The following is a 20,552-nucleotide window of genomic DNA, read 5'->3' as shown; positions in this document are numbered from 1 at the left end:
ATTGTTTTAACGGCCAAAACAGATTTTGTAATTCAACAGATCCTCCTGTTGGTGTTCTATCTGCAGTGGCTCATGGAGACGACAAGCTTACCAGCCACCACTGTTGTTTGTTCACACTCTGCTAGTTTCATGAAGCTTCAGACTGAGCATGCAGCTCCAACATCTGTCAGCAACTCAGTGTGCCTCTCGCTGACAGGTGTACCTGCTTAAACAAACTGAAGCGGTGTTCCTGAGCTCCTTGCTTATGTTTAATTCTCTCCACCTGGCTATGTGAGCTTTCAATTATTTAGTTCTCCACGTTGTTATTAGAAAACAAAGCATTGACAGAGGAGATTTCCATTTTGGACAACAGTTGTACAGCCTGGAAACAGCTGGGACCTTTAAACACAGGGGCATCAGATTAAAGGAAAAACCAACATAAAGTGACCTAGTTAAGTGTTGGGCCGCCACAAGCCTCCAGCGCCAGCGCTCTTTGTTGTGGCCTAGTTCCTGGCTGTTATGTCTATTTATGTGTAAGTACAGTGAAAGCAATGTAAAAACCCCCCAAAACAGTCACATACCTTGTATGTGTAAACATACTCGACCAATAAAGGTGATTCTGACTGTGATTTTACAGAGCCTGTTTATACCTGGTGTTGAAATGCATCTTGGGGTGATCCATGCACAAGTAGATAGCACTAAATACAAGTGTAAATGACTACTAAGATGCATTGTGATCCGATCACCCAAACTTCTTGCCAAGGTGGTCCAGGACGCATTTGACCACACACCTTTTGTAGTGTAAACACTAATGCATCCTGATGCATCCCCGAAAAGCATGTAGAAGGAAAATATGTCATCAGTGCAGGACTTAGGGGTTGTTTTTGTGACAGCGCACTAAGGCCGGGTACCGAACTTGTCATCGACACCACTGATCTGTGTTAAATTGGTCAGTGCCAAATGTCGGTACCTAAGAGCACATCTGGGTGAGAACGCCAGGTTTAGACAAACGGCAAAAGTGCTACAAAGCTTTGCAGCCAGCCATTGAGGTCTGAAACCGGCAACAGAGCGCTGCATACCTGGAGGGTTCAGTTTCAGGATGGGGAAGCGCCCCAAAGCTGACTATGGAACTCAGCAGCTGCTTTGTTGGCTTCCCAGCGAGCCAGAACTATTGCTGCAGATTTGGCGCAGTTTAGGAATCTCGTCTATTTTCATTAATATTTTATTTTAGTAATGGCCTAGCATAATTGCTAAAACACCTCAAAAGCAGTTTTCATCTTGTCTTTAGCACCTGCCATTGTTGTTATTACTCCTCATCAGGGTTGGAAATTAACTTATCTGTGCACCTGCCACAGTGACTCGTGGATTTCGAAATCCACGAGCCACTCAGTGGATTACTATGGGGGGTTTTTTGGCTGATGAGCAAAGCAAATCCAGCAGCCACTTGTATATTTCACCTGCATTTAGCTGGTGGCTGGTGCTGATATCCAACCCTGCTCCTCATTGGTTAAAGTACACCCTGACACAGCTTGACAAGAGCTTGGTAACACTGTTAGTCCCATTTGTGGCATTGATAAGATGATACGATTAATTTTCAATTTTTTAACTCTTTACTTAACATATTTTTACATGTTTAGACAAAACATAGACACCATAGAGAACAATGTTACATTTTTATTTTAACTGAGAAACTGCTGTTTCATGTCATAACCTGACGAACTCAACTTGGTAGAGTGGGTGAAGTCCAAGGTCTGGACCCATGCAACTACCAGAACTCTACTGGAAGACTAACCACCATTCTTCCAAAACATATTCCCTCATTTGGTGTTTTTAAATAATAGTGGCAGAGAGCATTGTCTAACACATCGTCACTAAATTTCCCATGAGTATACAACTGGATTGAGGGCTGGTGACTGTGTAAGGTCACAGCATATGATTCACATCATTTTTCATACTCATCAAACTCAGTGACCCCTCCAGCGTGGTGGCATTTGCATTCATCATGTTTCTCCACTCATTTTCAGGTGTTTCCTTTATTTCCCGCCCATCTGTGGTTAAACGAATTTGGGATAATTTCTTCAGTCTTCCCTTAGAAAATTGGTGTTTTTCATGCAGAACTAAGAAGCTCACTAAATCATCTCTAATCAGTTTAATTTACAGTTAAGTTCCTTGTTTACACTAATTCTTTGTCTATAAGTGGTGAATATGAAAAGATCCACAAATGAGTCCTGTATTTCTCAGGGTTTAAAACCAAAGAGAGACTCATAACTGTTGCATCTCACACCTTTCTCAGTCACAATACTAAATATTTCAATGCCAGGGAATGAAGTTTTTACACCTTTGTACTTTACAAGGTCACAGAGAATTGAGATGAAAATGAAAATCGCTTAATAGCCTCTGTGGAAACCCATTGATTTTACTGACAGAGTGTTCGGAGAACTTCTTTCAGCCTCTCATACTCCGCTGACGATTGGCATCAGGATTACATCGAACATCTCATTCAAATGTTCGCTGATTGCTCAAGTTGTTTGGCTGAAGGAATGCTTGAAGAAATTTTTAAGACAAAAATGAGATTCTACACATACATGTGATTTGTCTCCAGGGTTAGTGCGATCCTGCTTAACTAGTCAGCGAGCACTCAGTTCTGCTGAGTGAAGATCTCATTACCGCTCTCACTAAATCATTCTCGCCTGATCATCCTCAACAAAGTTCATTTTTCTTGCAGAAGACTCCATGTAGCATATTTTTCCACATGTAGGTATGTGCGATGTGGCAGTGATGTCACCTTCCTCCCCTGAGATTTGAAAAACATCTCGGAGAACAACAAAGTTTTTCTTGTGGGTTGGTTGACATCAGCTAATATAACTGTTATTAGAGGAGAAACACTTCCAGATCTAACAATGAGAATTTGATATGACGTGTCAACCTGTAGTTCTAGTCATTATTTTCTCTTTGCCTCGACTCTACTCGGCTGAACCTTTCATCTAGTTGACTTCTTTGATCTCATGCCTTTGATGGCAGATTGTAAATACAACACCATCATGTTTTCTGTTGCTGTCAGGGTTAGCTCTTGACACCAGTGTGATGGATTTGTTCGTCAGTTTCTTTGTGGTGACGCGGCTGCTGCTTTCTTAGTTTGAGGCAGTGAAATGCTGCATGACTGTCACTGTTTGTGCTCCCCCTCGGGAGAATAATCCTTAGCATTTGTTATTGTGATTCAGACAATCATAGACACACTCAGATTTGGGTTTTTTGCTGAATATAAACAGCAGCTTATTGTTTAATAATGTGAGTCTTCAGGGGGATTCTAGTTTTCACAGGTACTAATTGGCTGACATTTGAAACATTGCATCCAATTTTAAGAATCATAAGTTCAGTGCTTTTAATTATGCACATTCTTCAGCACCTGAGAGTCATTTAGGTATTTATGAAGTATCTGTTTTCAGACGTCACGTTAACATTTTTTAAAAAATGTGTTACTCCAAACAAAACAAAAACATACTTTCCTCTCAGCTCTTCCTGTGGTAATTGTTACAAGTTCATTACAAATATTCTTCCCCGCTTCTAACCATCCTGCCTCTGCCTTTATCTTTCTTTCCCAGATGATAACTGCAGACTGAGTGACTACCGTCGGCTGAAAAACAAGATTCTGGATTTGCATGACAAACGATACATGGGGTCTAACATCCATGGGGCCCACAAGGACAACATGGCTGCCAGGAAGCAACTGGTTGATATGATGTTCAAGCGCTTTGATGCAGATAACAATGGTCAAATAGATGCCAGCGAGCTCTCACAGGTAAGGACACTGAACAAAAGATGAGATTTAATACACAAGATATCTGCATCTGAAAAAATAAACATACTGTAGTTAATTCAGTAAGATTTTTAAAACATTATTTAGGTACAGGAGATCGTTCATTGTCAGGTTTTGTTCCCCAAAAGAAGCTGTTTAGCATTTTGTAACTGCACATCCCCTTTCAAGCCACTCCACAGCACCCCTTAAGACTGTCAAAGCCACCAAGTCGTTTATATTTAAATACCCATCCAAATGGAGACTACAAATGAACAAACCATCCATGTGCTCAGGTGTTTAATCTAGCCGCTTTGATGTCTGCCATAATTGTGTCCATTTTACTCCTCTCACCCCTCCCTCTGGTAGCTATGGTGCGTGGCTCGAAGTAAAGCTTTTGAAAAGCAATGTGGGTCAAAGGAGTCTTGTGCTCATGGGAGGCTGCAGCCTTTGACCAGCGCTGCCAAGAGGGACGGTTTGAAAAAAGAGCTTTCTGAGGCTGCCATGAGGAAGGAGGATATTCTGCATAACAAATAAAGTCTCCCAGTACCTGAGGACTGATTTAATATAGAAAGTATTTAAATAATTGAAAGGGTAAGCAACCTGCTGTAGTTCTCAGAAACATGAAACCAGTTGCTGTTCTTAGGTCAGTTTCCTGCTGATCCAGTTGGAAAGCCCATCTGCACAGGGGTCACCTTGGTTAGCTTTGTCAGTGCCCTCTTTCCCAACAGGGGAGGTGTCATTAGATTAATTTGAATATATTTTAGTATTTTGAGTTCAAAGCATCTAAATAATGCCTCGAAAAAGGGATATTTTTGCCATATTTTCATATTATTTACATATTTTTACATGTTTTTACATTTACTTGGCTCCCCGTGCCAGCATGAGGAAAATCAATGCTTAGTGAGTGAAATGCATAGTCAACAAACCATGTTGAGCTGTGTTTCATGGAATAATATTGTCGGCATGCTCTGAATGTGAATTTGAATATTACTTTGGATTTTCAAACCTCTTGGTGATGCCATTTATACCACTTCAGCTCTCCCTAGGTATTTGAATGACACAAGCTAGTCAGTAATAATTAACATCCAGATGGAGTAGCTCTTTTCAGGGGTTCCTCAAGGGCTGCTTTTAGCCCTCTTCTCCTTTTTATCCTCTACACATATGGGAATGTTGGCAGATTCCATACACTATCAGCTACACAAGACAAATGCTCAGAGGGAAGAAAAGAGGCGAGCATTTCTGGAATAGTCAGAATTTAAAATATTATTGGATTGCAGGTAGCCCTTTGGGGTTTTTCAACTAAATCCAAAGAGGGTTTTTTTTTTGCATGCATGCAGGTTTCCAACAGTTTATTGCAAGCCAGATGGCACGCAAGTTGACCCACACCCGCCCTAAGCATCAGGGATTTTTAAGAAAGTGTATTTTTGCAACTTGTTTTATACATCAGTAGTCTTAAGAGTAGAGAAAAACACTCTGCTGATGTTACAGTGACCTGTGATGAAAATGAAACTGACTGCACACACAATGGTACAGATTTTCAAGATCTGCCCCGCCCCGACCCGGGGACTTACAAAACTACACCCGAACCGCAAACCCACGCATCAGGCCAATTAGTACCGCAACCCGGTCCGACCCGTTGAAACACGACCCGCAGCCCGACCCGTAACCTGGATTTAAAGTAATCATTTTGGGTCATATTGGTTGAATATTGAACAGCATATCGCCACAGTTAAGGTGCCAGTGAGTAAACAATGACCTGAATGAAGCAGCTCTCACAATAAAAACCTTCAGCTCCATCATCAACCCTCTGTGTTCTTCTCCCATACGAGTGTAAAAGCACTCGTTTGTTACGTTTAATGCTTTTAAACTTTTAATCTATGTAAAGGAACTTTACATGTGTAATAATAGACTTACTTTCTGTCCAGAGCGATGTTCAGCAGTTATGAGCTGTCACGTGTTTTTAGAATCCATCGAGGAGAGAAGTAATCCATCAGGGAAACACTTCAGACATTATAAAGTGATAGTTGTACGTTTCATCCACTTATTTCTCAAATACCTAAATAATTATTTACTGTTTGGGAAGCGGCGCTTGTTAGACGGTGGCAGTCATGTTGATTCTCTCGTCCAATCACAAATTGTGTTATTAGATGGTGAAACGCGTGTAAACAGCTGAACCAATGACCGAAATAACTAAAAAGATTAGTTTTTAGCTCAATTATTATTTCATATTAATTTTGATGTGTTTATCTAAAACCCGCGATCCGACCCGCGTGTTATTTTTTCCACCCAGATCTGAACCTGGGAAAATTAAAAAAAAAAACAAACAAAAAAAACCCCACCCGCACATCAGCTGTTTTTGCGGGTACCCTTCAGTGCAGGACTCTGGCCCAAGTCAGTGAGATAAGCCTGCGAGTATTAATGTTAGCGTTAAGAGTTAGGTAACATTAGGCTGTTTGATGTTAACAGTAATGTCACAGTTACAACTAGCAAATGAGTCAGCAGCCGACCTTTGGAGTTACAGTGAGTGAGCTCATTATAATATTGACTAAGAGGAGTCAAAACTCTGCAACTGCTCATATTGTGTCACTAATGTTAACCATTTACATACTCCTCTTCATCAGCAATGGAAGATAAGCCTTCAACGAGCTCTCTCCCACACATTTTGTCCTTGGCAACATTACAGGCCGCTCCCCATTTTCAATCACTTTTGAATTTAGGGCTGCCCCCTAATAGTCAACCAAATGTTAGTCGACCTGAAATGTCATTAGTTGGCAAGATTTCACTGGTTGCTTAGTCAAGGAAAAAACAAACAAACAAACAAATGTGAGACTTTATTAGGAGCTGCGGCTTGTCAAAATAAACCAAAACCTATATGACCAGACTATGTGGGAATTTAATTTGAAAGGACAGACACAGGAGGTGTCCACGCTCAGCAGTCAAACAGGAGTCACGTTACAAACCAATGACAGCCGACAGATATCTTTCTCTTCTTCTGTAAATATTCAGTCTGATAAATATGGAAAAGTTGATCATGTTAGAGCAGGGCTACCCAGAGCTTTATATCTGTCCCACAGACGATAGGTCTACACACTTATAAACAGGTCCTGGAAGAAGATCAGCTCTGCACTCAGGTAAATACACTATATGATAATTGACAAAACCTGCTGCCGTGCTCTTGAAAGCTGGCACAGAAAAGGCACAAGAGTAGTACCCAGCCCTCAACCTCACGTTTTCCTGGTGCTTAAAGATGCAGCACGTGTACAGCCCCTAATTTCCAGGGCTGGTACCTGCGGTTATTCCACAGGCTAGTTAATAACATGTCGGGCAGGAAATCCAAAGTGTGGGATCATTTTGAGAAGGTGAAGGACGAACCCAAGGTGATATGTAAACTCATCTTCATTGGTCGACTACAAACATGACGTATCATCTGAAACATGGAAGTAGTTACATGCCCATTAGCCCACAGCGTCAGTAACAGGCGGCTCGCTCAGTGTGTGACGTGCACTTGTAGATAAAATATAGGCCTATATTAATGAAGGTTCATTAGTACGGTTTTGTATTTCTCTGTAATGTAGCACAGTGTTAACAATGTTACTGATACTACTCTTTCTCACACCTTCAACTCAAACCATTGTGTTGCCCAAAATATATCATTTAATAATTAAATTAATATCGTAAACATGCGGGCAACTTGTCGACTAACGGCCCTAAATGATGACTATTGGTCGACTAGGAAAATTCTTAGGCAGGGGCAGCCCTACATGAATTCAGACCAAATCTGTATCATATTCCATATGCATATGAGACCATATGCTACTTTTTACAAATAAAAAAAGCCCAACACTTGGCTGCCTGACTGTGATGGGCTGTTGGCTCCCCTCAAAATAAACTTGCCGCCTGGCCTGACAACTTTTCTGGAGGAAGCCCTGTGTATTCATACATATGTTTTTTTTGTCACTGTGTTGTACTGCCACTGAAACTGCAGTGCCTTAGTGACAGGAAACCTTTTAATTTACACACATCTATAGCCTAAAAATGTTGAGAAAACTTTTAAGCACCTGCATACTTTCACCCCATATCAACATTACTGCATAATTAACGATTGCATAATAAATACCAGAGTGAAATAGCTTCATCAATCTGATAAATCACTTAATAAGCGAAGGCAGTTGTGGGTTGACAGTGCCTCAACGTAAGGGCGCCTGAATGTAATTATGGATTGGGTCTTTAATGAGTTTTTGTGTTGGTATATTAAATGTTCTCACAGAATGTAATTTCAGTGTAATTAATAGCTCGGGATATACAGTTTTCCTTTCTCTCCAAAGGATGCGAGTTTTAAATATCATGCACAATGTATAAAGTTTCACATTCACTTAGATTGCACTGACAGGGCAATCTGCATGTTCTTAACCTCCGTTGCTTAAGCCGCAGAGTTTTGCCTTATTGACAAAAGATGAATGTGAAAGAGGACAAGAGATTTATGCAAATTAAATTTTGGTGTGAACAAGCCCTCAAAAACAGCATTGCACAAGCAAATCACTCTCTTATCAGCTGTAGAAAGTACGAGCCATGGCTGCCACTCTGGTGCCCTAAAGCGCCCTTTATAATTGGAGTGTTTTCTGATCTCATTTGAAATTCTAGGATGGAAAGCCTTCACCCTGGCTTACTTGACTTGCTAGAGTATGCACATGAAGGGGCACAGGGAGCAATTGTCCCTGCCCTTTTGGTCTTGGGTGCCCTTTTAAAATGGCAAATCAAAAGTTTTTTCTTCTTGCATTGCTCATATCTATCATTTGACCAGAGAACGACTGCTTGAAATAATACCTTTTAGCAAAAGAGGAATGAGAAGACCTTGTCCACCATGGACGCTGCTCTAGCTCTGTCAACCTTAACTGTTATGTCTAAAAACATGAAGGATAAAGTTATATTAAAAGGTATTTTTTAAAGCTTGTAAAATTGCAATGAAAAAAAACCAACAAACATTTTTGAATTATCAACCCCCAAAAATATTTTAAGGTCATACCACTTGGCTAGATTGCTCTTTTTGTCCCTCCACAGGAGTATAGTCAGGGTTTATTATGCAGTTCTATTTTGAAAAAGATTTATTTTTAATCATAAAATAAGTTTGAGAACAGGTGACCCTTGCTCACACTTACATTTTGAGAATTAGACCAGAGCAACTGAAATCCTCATTTAGACCAGAATAGTTATAATGAATATGCAAATCTGTGAAAATACTCAAATAATTTCTTAAAGAGCATTGGTATTAAAGATCTGTCGACAGGACCAACACAAAAGGTCTACACACAAAAAAACATTCAACAACTTCTGACCATTGCATAGGACAAATTTATGCAGCACTTTGACAGAGGTTAAATACAGTATCTTAATTTGTCTACAGGAAAATGAAAGAAGTCAGCTAAGTAGGAGACAAACAAAACAGTCTGTGAATTCTTAGGGAAAAGGTGTGTTAAATGTCAAGATGAAGATAAAGTGAGAAAGGGCAAGAGTTGAACAGAATAGGGCTGGACGATATGGACAGAAATTCATATCTCGGTATTTACAGGCTGACTGGCGATACACGATATATAGCTCAGTATTAACACACCTAAAACACACATTAAACATGGCTTAATAACGACAATTTCAGAAATAAGTATACAAATCGGCATCGACACATTTTCCCCACAAAAACAACATGCTAATATTATTAGCACAGGCCTATGGCATTTTACATTGTATAAACTAGCCTTGAGGCTAGCATACTTTTCCTCTACTCATATGAAGCCAGGGACAACAGCAACATTTAACAAAGGTAACGTTACAAAATTCGGCTCCATTACAGCTCACAAGGTTCACTGACAAAACAACTGTCTTATACTAAACATGTTTTCCAGTTACTACATGCTAACCTTATTAGCACAAGCATATAGCATTTTACATTGTATGAATTAGCCTAGCGACTAGCGGAGATTTCCTCTGCTCATATGAAGCCAGGATAAATCACATGCAAGACTTATAATGCTATTTTTGTGGAGGCTTTATTGTCTTGACAATTTACTGTTTCTGTGAAATTAAAGTAAATAAAATCTTTGTTTCCACTGAGGGAAATGGTTTCAGCTTACAGAAATAGACAGGAGGTCTGCGTCGCTGTGTTGTGTTGTTACATTTCAGGCTTTGGCTCTAAAACGTGTTGCTAGAGAACTTGTGAGTGAGTGAGTGGGGCGGAGCTGTACGGAGAGCGTGAGAGAGGAGTGATGCACACTGATATCTGTCATGTAACACAACTTGACCCTATGCCTGTATAAACGGTGTTGTCAAAATGTATATCTTGCTTATATTGACATATCATGCATAGTTGTTTTATCGTCCACCCCTATAACAGAAGAATAAAACAAAACTTGTTTGGTTTTATGTAGAAAAAATGGTCTTCTGCTGGTGAAGGACAGCAGCATGCAGATGTGACATCGCCAACAGCCTTTGAAAGTAGGCCAGTGACCAGTACTGTTTTGAAATACATCTGTTCATGTGTGACTGTGTAGAAAATAAATACATCTGCACACCAGAAAGGTCATGTTAGACGGATTTTAATGCTGTGTAACGTTTCAGCAAGCAGCTCCTCCTCCGACTTCTGATAAATACAAGAGTCACCATCTGAAATACCTGTGATGCGTCAACTGACATACCACACCTGTTGCAAACATCATCCTTAATTATTCTTAAACAATTGATTGAGGATACTTATATGAAGTGCAAAAAGGCACATAAAAAGAATATGGGAGGGTAGGGATTCCATGAGGCAACGTTAGCAAGGTTATTCTCCTTGGGCTTGATGCATTAATTGCACCGCAGATTGTGGTGTTTTGTCAGGTGGTTAAAGGAGTAAGTGTTGCTTTGCAGCGCACACACAAGTCTCATACACTCTTTACATACATGATTTGTTCTTGCTTAACATCACTTGTCCTGTATCTGAAATACTTCCAAAACAACAGTTGATGATGATCTGTATCGAGGGACTAGCTCTTCGCCCTCTGCCCCAAACATCTAATCTTTGTTTTGCCGGTCTGCTCTTTGTTGTATTTTACTCCTCTGCAGCTGCAACATTCAGGAAAGTTTTCACAGGCTGCGGCTGCAGGGCGCAAGTGCAGCATCATGACAACAACTCAAAAATGGAGGCTGCCTGTTAGTTTAGGAAACACTTTCTGTGAGCTGAGCACACATTTAAAACGTCAGTGTTGCAGGTGATTATGGTAATTTAATTGTGGGAAGCCAAAATTGTGATCGAGATTAATATTTGATAAATTGTGCTGCTCAACAGTCATATTTGGAGGCTCCTTTTGTCATTAATCTAACATTGTAAATTGCAGTTGAGATCAAGTAACAAAGAAAAACAGTAAGACATGAAAATATTCCTAAAGAACAAAGTATATTGAGAGGGCAGTGTTACTGTGGGAGACATGACAGAATATTAACTTAAAAGGAATGTCTAATATCAAACCCCTCATCAAGGCCTTTGGGGGCCAAAGTGCTCATGTATGTATGTGAAGAGTTTCTGTTGTCGGAGCAAAGAGTTTATATCACCCCCTCTGTGTGGATGACACCAGTTCCCACATATCTAAGAGTGGAAATGTTGTATTTCGCCTATGAAAAGCGTGAAGCAGCAGGACTGATGTAAATTTGTTTCTGATAGTACTGGGGTGTTCAACAAAAAAAGTTTTTGAAGATCCGGTGGTCTTACTGACCTTTAATGTTGAATCTTCCACCCAAATGAGGGTGGTTATGATACATAAAGTCTGTACTACCTAAATAGGCCCTCTGTAATTACTGAAATGAGTCTAAAATGTTATGAGGCAGTAAAAACTTGGGTAGATTGGTGTTCTGTCTGACTAACCAGCCGATGCTCCATTGACTCTGTAAATTAAGCTTCGATTTGAAACAGGCAGAAGCTGCATTCACAAACATTACAGCTGGTTATACCATCAATGATGTGTATCAGTTCATTTAGCTCACATTCTCTGCTGAAAGCCGTTCCTCTTTTACTGGGGTTGAATGGCCGCTACAGAAAAAGTGACTACAAATATCTGAAGTAAACAGATTAATCAAAAGTTTCTGTGTGATGTCATGTCAGAACATTTTTAGAAGCATTAAAGCATCAAATCCTGCGACTCCAACAACACTTCAAAAATCTTCAAACCAAGACAGAACAAGCAAGAAAGGACCAGTGTCCAATATTTTTGAGTTTCAGTACCTTTCTTTCTGATAAATCTGCATGAATCTGCAATCTGTAGCTTGTGTTGGTTTTGGTTTAGATGCAGATCAACAGTTATAAAGTACTTACAAGAAAGAAAGAAACTGTTTTGCAGATGAGACCAAATATACAAAAAGCAGCTGTTTTACTGTGTAGGCCACCGTTATTTGTTGTGTTTGTATGATGCACAAAGGATATGCCATTACAGGTGACTCCTAAATTTTGAGCGAGCCATCTGGGAAGGGAAGTGCAGTGATCCGATGTACGAGTCATGATGTATAAAGCCGTCCCTTGTGATCAGTGTTTTGACAGCTGATCTAGCATGATGGATGTTTTACTGCCATGGCCATGCGGAGGAGGATGAGTAGGACCGCACTTTAGCAGGGTGATGATAAAATCTGCACAGTGTTTGGGGCCTTTCACCATCAATTGTGACAAAACTTCAGTTTGGCTGTAATAAAGTGACAGCTAATGCTGTGAGTGTTTCATCAACTTTGACATTCAACACAGATTTTAGATTGGCCACGAAACGTTGACTCATCACAGAGATTATATCTAAACTTTCAAAAAAAGTGGACAGTAAATTGAATAAGTACACAAAGTACGTACATTCACTCAAGCACTGCACTTAGGGACATTTCAGCCAAAAATAAAAAGTACACATTTTCCCTCTTAACTAATAGTGCTGTTTATCAATCCACATCAGAGTTTGGCAACCTTTTAATATGAGGTACAATTTTTAAATTTCCTTGTTGACCATTGTGTGCCATATTAATAAAAAGTCAATCCATCGCTCCTCAAAATGCTCCATAAAAACTTTGGCTTTATCTTCATCTTTTGTTGCTTTAGACCTTGGTTGAAGCACCAGAGTTCCTCCCTCACAGTCACATTACAGTATCTTGCCATGATGCCAAATGTGGTATGTCATTTACATCCACCCCCTCATCAAGTGCAATGCTAAAGTTGTGAACTTTGGATGTGTGTGTCCCCGTCCCTTTGTATCAGTCTCTGTCGCCTCTCTAAATTTGTTGGTTTTAGCGGGTTTGTGAAAGCAGCTTGAAACTCTCCATTAGATCCTTATTTTTCTCAGCAGTTTGTGAAGTTTGAGCTGCGGGGTGGATAAGCTAATCAGATCAGATCGATGAAAGGTTAAATATCACTTATACTGTGCCTGGCATTCTGCTGCTCCGTCTGTGCCCAGACTACATGAACAATGAATAACCGAACGGTAGCCTCATTCAAAGACAAGACAGTAGGAGAGTAACAAGGAACAACGTGAATGGCAGTTATAAATACCATATCATAAATCTAAATTTGGACAATCAGCTTTTTCCATAAAGGGCTGTCAACTCTGGAACATGTTACCAATGGAAATCAAACTGATTACAGATTTAAAATTCTTCACAACAAAGGTCAAGAGCTGGCTAAAAGCAAACCAGAGCTGTAGCCACTCCTAGCTGAATGCGCTCAAACTTTTTTTTGGTGTATTGTGGTATGTGTGTAGTGGTATGTCTATTGTAGTGTGTACATTGTGATCTATGTAATATATTGTCCTTTTCATGTTTATAGTGTATTAAGGTTGCATGATGTTCGAAACTTTATATTTTTAATAACATTTTAGATCTACATGTAAAAGTCCAACTATGGACAAGAGTTGAAAATTAGCAACAGCTATAAACTCTGTGAAACACATCAGTCCCATACTCTATATTGGAACTATGTTAAATTGCATCGTCCCTATCAAATGAAAGTAACATAAGTGAATATATATCAAAAGTGCTCCTAATGAATGGTCCAGCTCCAAAATTAGAAAATCAGTGCAATGTGGCAGATGTTGTTATCATGATGGGTGCTACAAATAAATTAATGTGTGGGGAACCTCTTATAAACAATTCAATAAACTCTCTTGCACACTTATTGCTAGTGTGCCACTAGTTAAGCTAGGCGTGCCGATGGTAAAATATATATTTATTAATTTTGGTGTGAGATGTCCCTGTAAACTTTGTGAATTTCCATCTAATGCTGTTTTGTGCATTTATTATACTACACTTTAGAGGGTAATATTATACATTTTGAAGTATTAGGATGAAACCAACACTTTGACAAAGTTGTCTTCATCAGGGTTTAGACACTTCACTGCAAACATTAGAAATATGTATCTGTGACAGATGTATAGTCATTCAAATTGAATTTTCAAGCATTGCTAAGTTTTAACATATCTGATGCCTTACAGTTAACCATTTTAACAAGACTATGATTTATATTTTTCTAAATATCACCATAGAAATTTTAAGGATGCTGTCGTTGATACTTACAGATATTTGGATAGATACATTTATGACCATTTCCTCATTATTTTAACTCATTATGTTAATGAAAAAACCTTAATCCTGGCAGTATTCCTGTATTTTTTCCGTCCCACCTTAAAGTACTGTCCACCGTCTGTCAACATCAATGCATTCTCTTTGTAGGTCATCAAGCATGAAGGTCTGTCCAAAGATGTCTCTGAGTGCACATTGTTCGACCTGCTGAAGTACAACGATGTCAATGACGACGAGCACCTGACAAAAGAGGAGTTTTACACAGCTTTGGGTGAGTGCCATTTCATTCCAAGTTTTCCAAGTTTGAAAAGGCTTAACACTGTCCCTGACAGATCAGTGTTTTAGTAGCACTAGATATTTTCATGCCTGCATTTTTCCATTCACTTCATCTGAGTAAACTTTGGATAAGATGTGGCAGAGCTGAAATTCTCATACTTTTAATATATCTTAATGTGTTTATTATATGTGTTGAAGTTCATTGTTCCCATAGTCTTAATATTGTTTCTTAAACATTGTAACAAATGTGTCCACATCACTTTACACTAGTTAATCCTTATTTATTTGTTCAGCAATACAATAAGTGTGATTAAACTGTAAAAGAGAGGGTAACTTGAAACCATAGCAACAACAGAAATCTGTTAGAGTTCATGACATAATTACAGGGCGGGTTCATCTGTCTTCTTTTCCATGTTTTCAAACAGAAACTCCCACTCAGACATTATCAAAATGCTGTGATGTAGGTTATAGTGCTGATCCACCACCCTCCTCACACGCCTATCGCTGACGGTGTAAACAAAGAGAGTGAGAAAAGTGTTAGCCTGTAAGATTTGAGCTAGGAGGTGGAACATGATGCCATTAAACCATGATTTAACCACATGATGACACGTTGAGATTCAATTTAATTCTGCATTTGTGCTTTATAAACACATTGATAGAGCCGTAGTCATTGTATTACCTACAGTTAGATGGTGGTCAGCAGTGTAGGCTGATGTTGATGCCAAATTAGTTGGATTCTCAAAGACCCACAATGACAAAAACAAACTAACTGATCAGGGGTAGCAGTAGCTGGTAACACCCTGTGTTCTGTGACATAACATTACTGTAAGGAGTCTGGTGGTTGTGAACGGGGGCAGCAGCAAAATGTATTTTAGCCACCTTAAATCAAGGATGACCAAGAAAAAAATCATTTTTAGTGTAGGCTATATTTAGATTATTTTACTGCCTTACCTTGCCATCAGACAACCCCTTTCAACTCCATTGACGGAAACAGTAATTTTACCTCACAGCACATGGAGGTTGCTGGTCAACCCTCTGCCTCGATCCATTAGTGTTTTTATGCCTCTTAGATATATCCGTACGTATGTCTGTTACATTCTTGTGAACTAGATTATCTCAAGAATGCCTTGAGGGAATTTCTTCAGATTTGGCACAAACGTCCCCTTTGAATCAGTGATGAACTGATTAGATTTTTGTGGTCTTAGGTCAGAGGTCAAGGTCACTGTGACCTTGTGTGTCCCATTCTTGTCAACATGATATCTCAAAAACCCCTCAAGGGATTTTTTTATTTCAAATTTGGCACAGACCTTCACTTGGACTCAACTATGGACTGATTAGTTATTGGTGGTTGTATGCCAAAGGTCCCTGTTACCCAAAATCTGTCTCATTTATAGCAAGATATAGCAAGAAAACCTAAAGGGAGTTTCCTCAAATTTGGTACAAATGTTCACTTTGACTCAAGCATTCGGACTTCGGTGGTTGGAGGTCAAAGGTCAAGGTCAGTGTGACCTCACAAAATGTGTTTTTGGCCAAAACTCCACAATTCTTATGCTAATTATGACAAAACATCACACAAATGTCTAATAAGATTAAAATGATGAAGTGATGACATTTTTTTTATCCCAAACGCCAAAGGTCACTTGGCAAACAGTTTTAGAGGGCTTGAAAAAATAGCATATTGAAGCTAAAATGTACATACTTCGACCAAAATTAAAATTTCTGGGTGTGAATACATCAGGAACACTACTGGGAAGCTGCAGAATGATTAAAAAAAACCCAAACCCCAGTCCAAATAATGGCGCCGTGCTTTAATTTCCTTAATTCATTTAAACCTGAGATACTGTTGATACTTGTGCTTCTCTTCCTACTGTCTTTCTTATGTATAAATCTTTTGGACTCCATGAGAGAAATTAGGTTGCCTAATTAATTTGAGTTTTGTTTGTTTCTACTTTGAAATCAGTCAGTTGCATTCCCTTTGTAAACATGGGTCATTACAAAGTTACTCTATTGACAAACCAGTTAAAGTGTTTGATATCTCGCCAAGGTTTACATACTCTGAACTTCAAATTGTTGCCAACTGTATTGTTGATCTTCAAATGTTTGGTTTTCTTGTGTAGATGCATAACAAACCATTCAATATGAAGTTGGTGCCAAAGGAAGCAAGTCATGACTAATGCGAAACAGTAGTTCAACCCAAACCCCCCACATCTCCTCCATTATAATATGACAGGTGCTCTGGCATGCCTGAGTCACACCAACACATGTGCACCACTCTCCTCCTTTTGTTTCCTCCTCATGTGCTCTTTCACAGTTCCTCTCTGTCTGACATTTTCAGTCAGCTCAATATCCTCTGACAGAATATCCTCTGACATTTGGCTGGCTTGACACATTTAGCAGTGGGAGAGAATTCATAATCAACCTTCATCTCATCAGCCCTTTGTATTTAAAGCATCTCTTAGAGCAGACAAAGTCACAACAGCAAAGTGGAGGAGTCTCATCTTGTCTGCTGTTCTCCACATCACATGTGGATGTGTGGGAGCAAACCCCTTCTGGCAAGTCGTGAAAATAAAGTCACCCCAGCCCAACTGCGGAGAGCTGCGTTTCCTTGAAGAGTTGAGTTCCTCTAGCTCCCAACTACTTCCTCTTCATTTTATTAGATCTTTTTTTCTTTCTCGCAAGCTTCCAGCTTAACTCCTCACGAGGAAATGGGATATTTAATGTTAGAAAATCTCCCCCTCTGTGGCTGAGTTTCTTTCAACCTGTCTTACTCTTCTCTTTTACTTCTTTCCATTTCCATAAAGTACTATTTAAAAAGTATCAGATTCAATCACACAGTAATGTGCTCAGTAGTAGTTTTTGTGTCTTTGTCAACAACTCAGCTTGACTCAGGAATTTCATGCACACTTCTGCAGCGCTCGAAGCCATTTCACCTCTGCTCACCCAACACTGAATTTATATGAGCTTTTTACATACTTGGAGGTCATTGTAGTTCTCAGCTGGTGTCTTATTCACTTTATTCATCGTTAAACCCACTTCACTCAGCTAAATGCTTAGGTGCTTCAAAGATAGGCCCTCAGTGTGCCTGTGAGGGAAGCTGAGAAAGAAAGGCTGATAATAAGGTCACAAATTTACCTTCTCCAGAGAGTAACAACTGTATTGAACTTTTCAATTCACCTGATTTCAATAGAACTCTATTCATCAACCAAGGGAGATAACACAGTCATGGTGCAAAGGAGCTGAAGCCTTAGAAAATACAGAGACCTGGATTTGTCAAAACTTCATGTGGTTTTAAGAAAAAAGTGATTGTAGATCTGGGACACAGGCAAATCCACTGACTGATCAGAAAGCTGTGAAAGCTGCAGTAAGTTGCAGACTCTGGTGTCAGTTGTGAGTGGTTTCAGCAGTAACAGCAGCCTTCTCACATCACGGAGAGCCATTAAATTTGATGTTCATATCTTCATTTGCTCTAGTGCTGAACAGTTCCATTGTCATTGCAATATGAACAATCAACAGATAATAAAAGACTGACACTGCAAATGACTAACATAAAAAATAAGAAAAATATTTTCATTTGCATTCGCCGTCAGGGTCCAAAATTAACAACTGCCTAGTGCCAAACGTATATCTGGCCGTCTGACACACTGGCAGGTAAATGTTTGTACCAAAATGGTCATGTAATAAAAAAACACGATGCTGAGAGTCCCTACCAAATGACACTTTTTTACCTTTATTTTTCTTGTTAAAACAGACAAGCCTACACGTCATTACATTCCTGTTCTTTCACTACAGCATTTTTAATAACTGGATGCTAAAATCAGAACTATATCCAATTTATTCCTACGTGGGCAGATTGTAAAAATTCTATTTAAAAAAATCTAATGAAATTGTTATCAGCAAGCTCCACCATATCCGTGTAGAACAGGTCCCCAACTACCTCTCTGATCATTTTCAAGTTGTTTTAAGAGACGGTTTAAAAAAATAAAATTATAATAATAAAGATATAGTGTATAGGATTTTGGGGGATATATTGACATGAATGGAATATAATGTAGTAAGTGTACTGTAGATGTGTATAACCTCCTGAAAATAAGTAATGTTGTGTTTTCGCTACCTTAGAATGAGTCCTTTATATCTCCATAGGGAATGGGTCCTGGTTGATGGTGATGGTCATGTTGCACTGCCATGTTTCTATAGTAGCCAAGAATGGACAAACCAAATGCTGGCTCCCAACAGGGCCATTCACGTTTGCGTGTTTTTGCGGCAGCCACCGTAGTTAGAAGCCTATCTGCAACAAACACAGTCACAGTTTCCCTTGTTTTGGAAAGGAAGAGACCTCTGGGGATAATTCAACTCCCGCTAAAACCCTCTGAATATCTGGATCTGAAGTTATCAGAGGGAAGAGGTGTGCACACTTTAGTGCGTGGTGAACAAGCCGTCCGCATCAACATGCCAAACTTTGTTGAGGATTCACTGCTTTGTAATGTTAAACTGTTTTATTCTGTATTTTTATCAGTTTAAATCATCTGGTCTGTTTGTTTGTGAGAGGAAGAGACCTCTGCATATGAATAATAAAAAAACTGAAGTAATTCTAGCACGGAGAAGTTTTAGCAGGTTGCAATCCCTCTAAATCTTACACACTACACCTTTAAATACTGAGGTCATACCCAGTATGTATGCATTACGGCCAGTAACAATATACATGTTCAAATCATTTATTACATTTCTTTATTTAGTAGATACAGGCTATTTAGTGTTTTGGATCTATGTTAGCAGTACCTATTAAAGCAGAAAGACATACAAACTGTATGGCTAATATGCACACATTAGTATCTGTTTATCACAGGTCATATCATCATAGTAATATTAAACATTTTTATTGCATATCAAAGATTTTTCTTGCCCTGTAGGCTTTATTTTCTCCCATCAGAGTCTGAGCTGAAGGATTTTTCACCATATAGGTACACACCACAGTGGGGTTCAGCTTCTTGCTCAGCAGTCTAGATGCTCACCAACATGGGCTGCACTATGTAGCCAGCCCTGATGCTCATAATCATCCAACATCATCTATAGGATTCACATTAGGAAATAAATTCTAATTGGGAAAGCATTACTTTTTATTATGTTATCGGGGCGACTAAAAAATACTAGTCAATCAGATTTATGGAGCATGGCCAATCTATTTTTATGACTGCCGGTGTTCTACAACATACAGGTATAAAACAGCTATATAACATAACACACAGTGAGACATTTCTTTTAATATGAGAGGCTGGGTGCACAGCTGTTCACGTCATCTTCATTCATGATGACTTGAGTCACAGCCTTGAACATGTATTTCAATGAGAGGTGTAGTGAGGAGACCAGCAGCACAGAGGAGCAACATGGTCAGAAATCTGTGGATAGATTTGGCCTCTCGGTCACAGCGCCTGTGGCACAAATGCATCGCAAAGTTATAGTTTTTCAGTTCATTGCCGGCATAACCTGTGAGTGGCAGCTATAAAAATCTATGCAAATACCTTAAGCGCAGTCGTAAACTGAGCACCATCATAAAGTAAATCAGTTGATCCAGTGTGTCCAGAATTATGGTGCGGCTTGGAAACGAACAGCAGTAAATGCAGAATGACTCCCCATGAAAACGGCACCTGTCTGACTACTCTGCTAATAAGGACCCTTTGCACACCTTTGTGGAATATTCAAAGCGTGGCAACGTTGTTTGTCAGGACAGAAGATAAGACTTTAATGTCCATGCATTATTCATTCCTCCTTTGCATGGACTAGAAGAGGGTTGAGAATCAATTTGCTTCAGCTAGCAGTAAGGCAACTGTCTGGCAGGAGTGATGTCTTTTAATTAGATGATGTTACAGATATGAATGATGTCTGTCACACTACTGATAGTCAGCCCCTTGTCATCGTTGAATAATTTGGTGACTGA

General features: G+C 39.4%; 1 protein-coding gene across 2 annotated transcripts in view; it reads left to right on the top strand.

The window, feature by feature from the left end:
• The window catches only part of fstl5 (follistatin-like 5), a 263,518-nt gene that overhangs the window by 126,317 nt on the left and 116,649 nt on the right, over positions 1 to 20,552 (top strand). For both annotated transcript variants that reach the window (XM_033633126.2, XM_078169520.1), the window contains exons 5-6: positions 3,582 to 3,778; positions 14,495 to 14,615. In XM_033633126.2, the coding sequence (XP_033489017.2) occupies positions 3,582 to 3,778; positions 14,495 to 14,615 (318 nt within the window). The remainder of the gene's footprint in view (positions 1 to 3,581; positions 3,779 to 14,494; positions 14,616 to 20,552) is intronic.

The sequence above is a fragment of the Epinephelus lanceolatus genome, chromosome 7, assembly GCF_041903045.1.
Source record: "Epinephelus lanceolatus isolate andai-2023 chromosome 7, ASM4190304v1, whole genome shotgun sequence".
Classification (NCBI taxonomy): Eukaryota; Metazoa; Chordata; class Actinopteri; order Perciformes; family Serranidae; genus Epinephelus; species Epinephelus lanceolatus.
The sequence above is the reverse complement of the archived record's forward strand: the minus strand, read 5'-3'. Positions and strand labels throughout refer to the sequence as shown.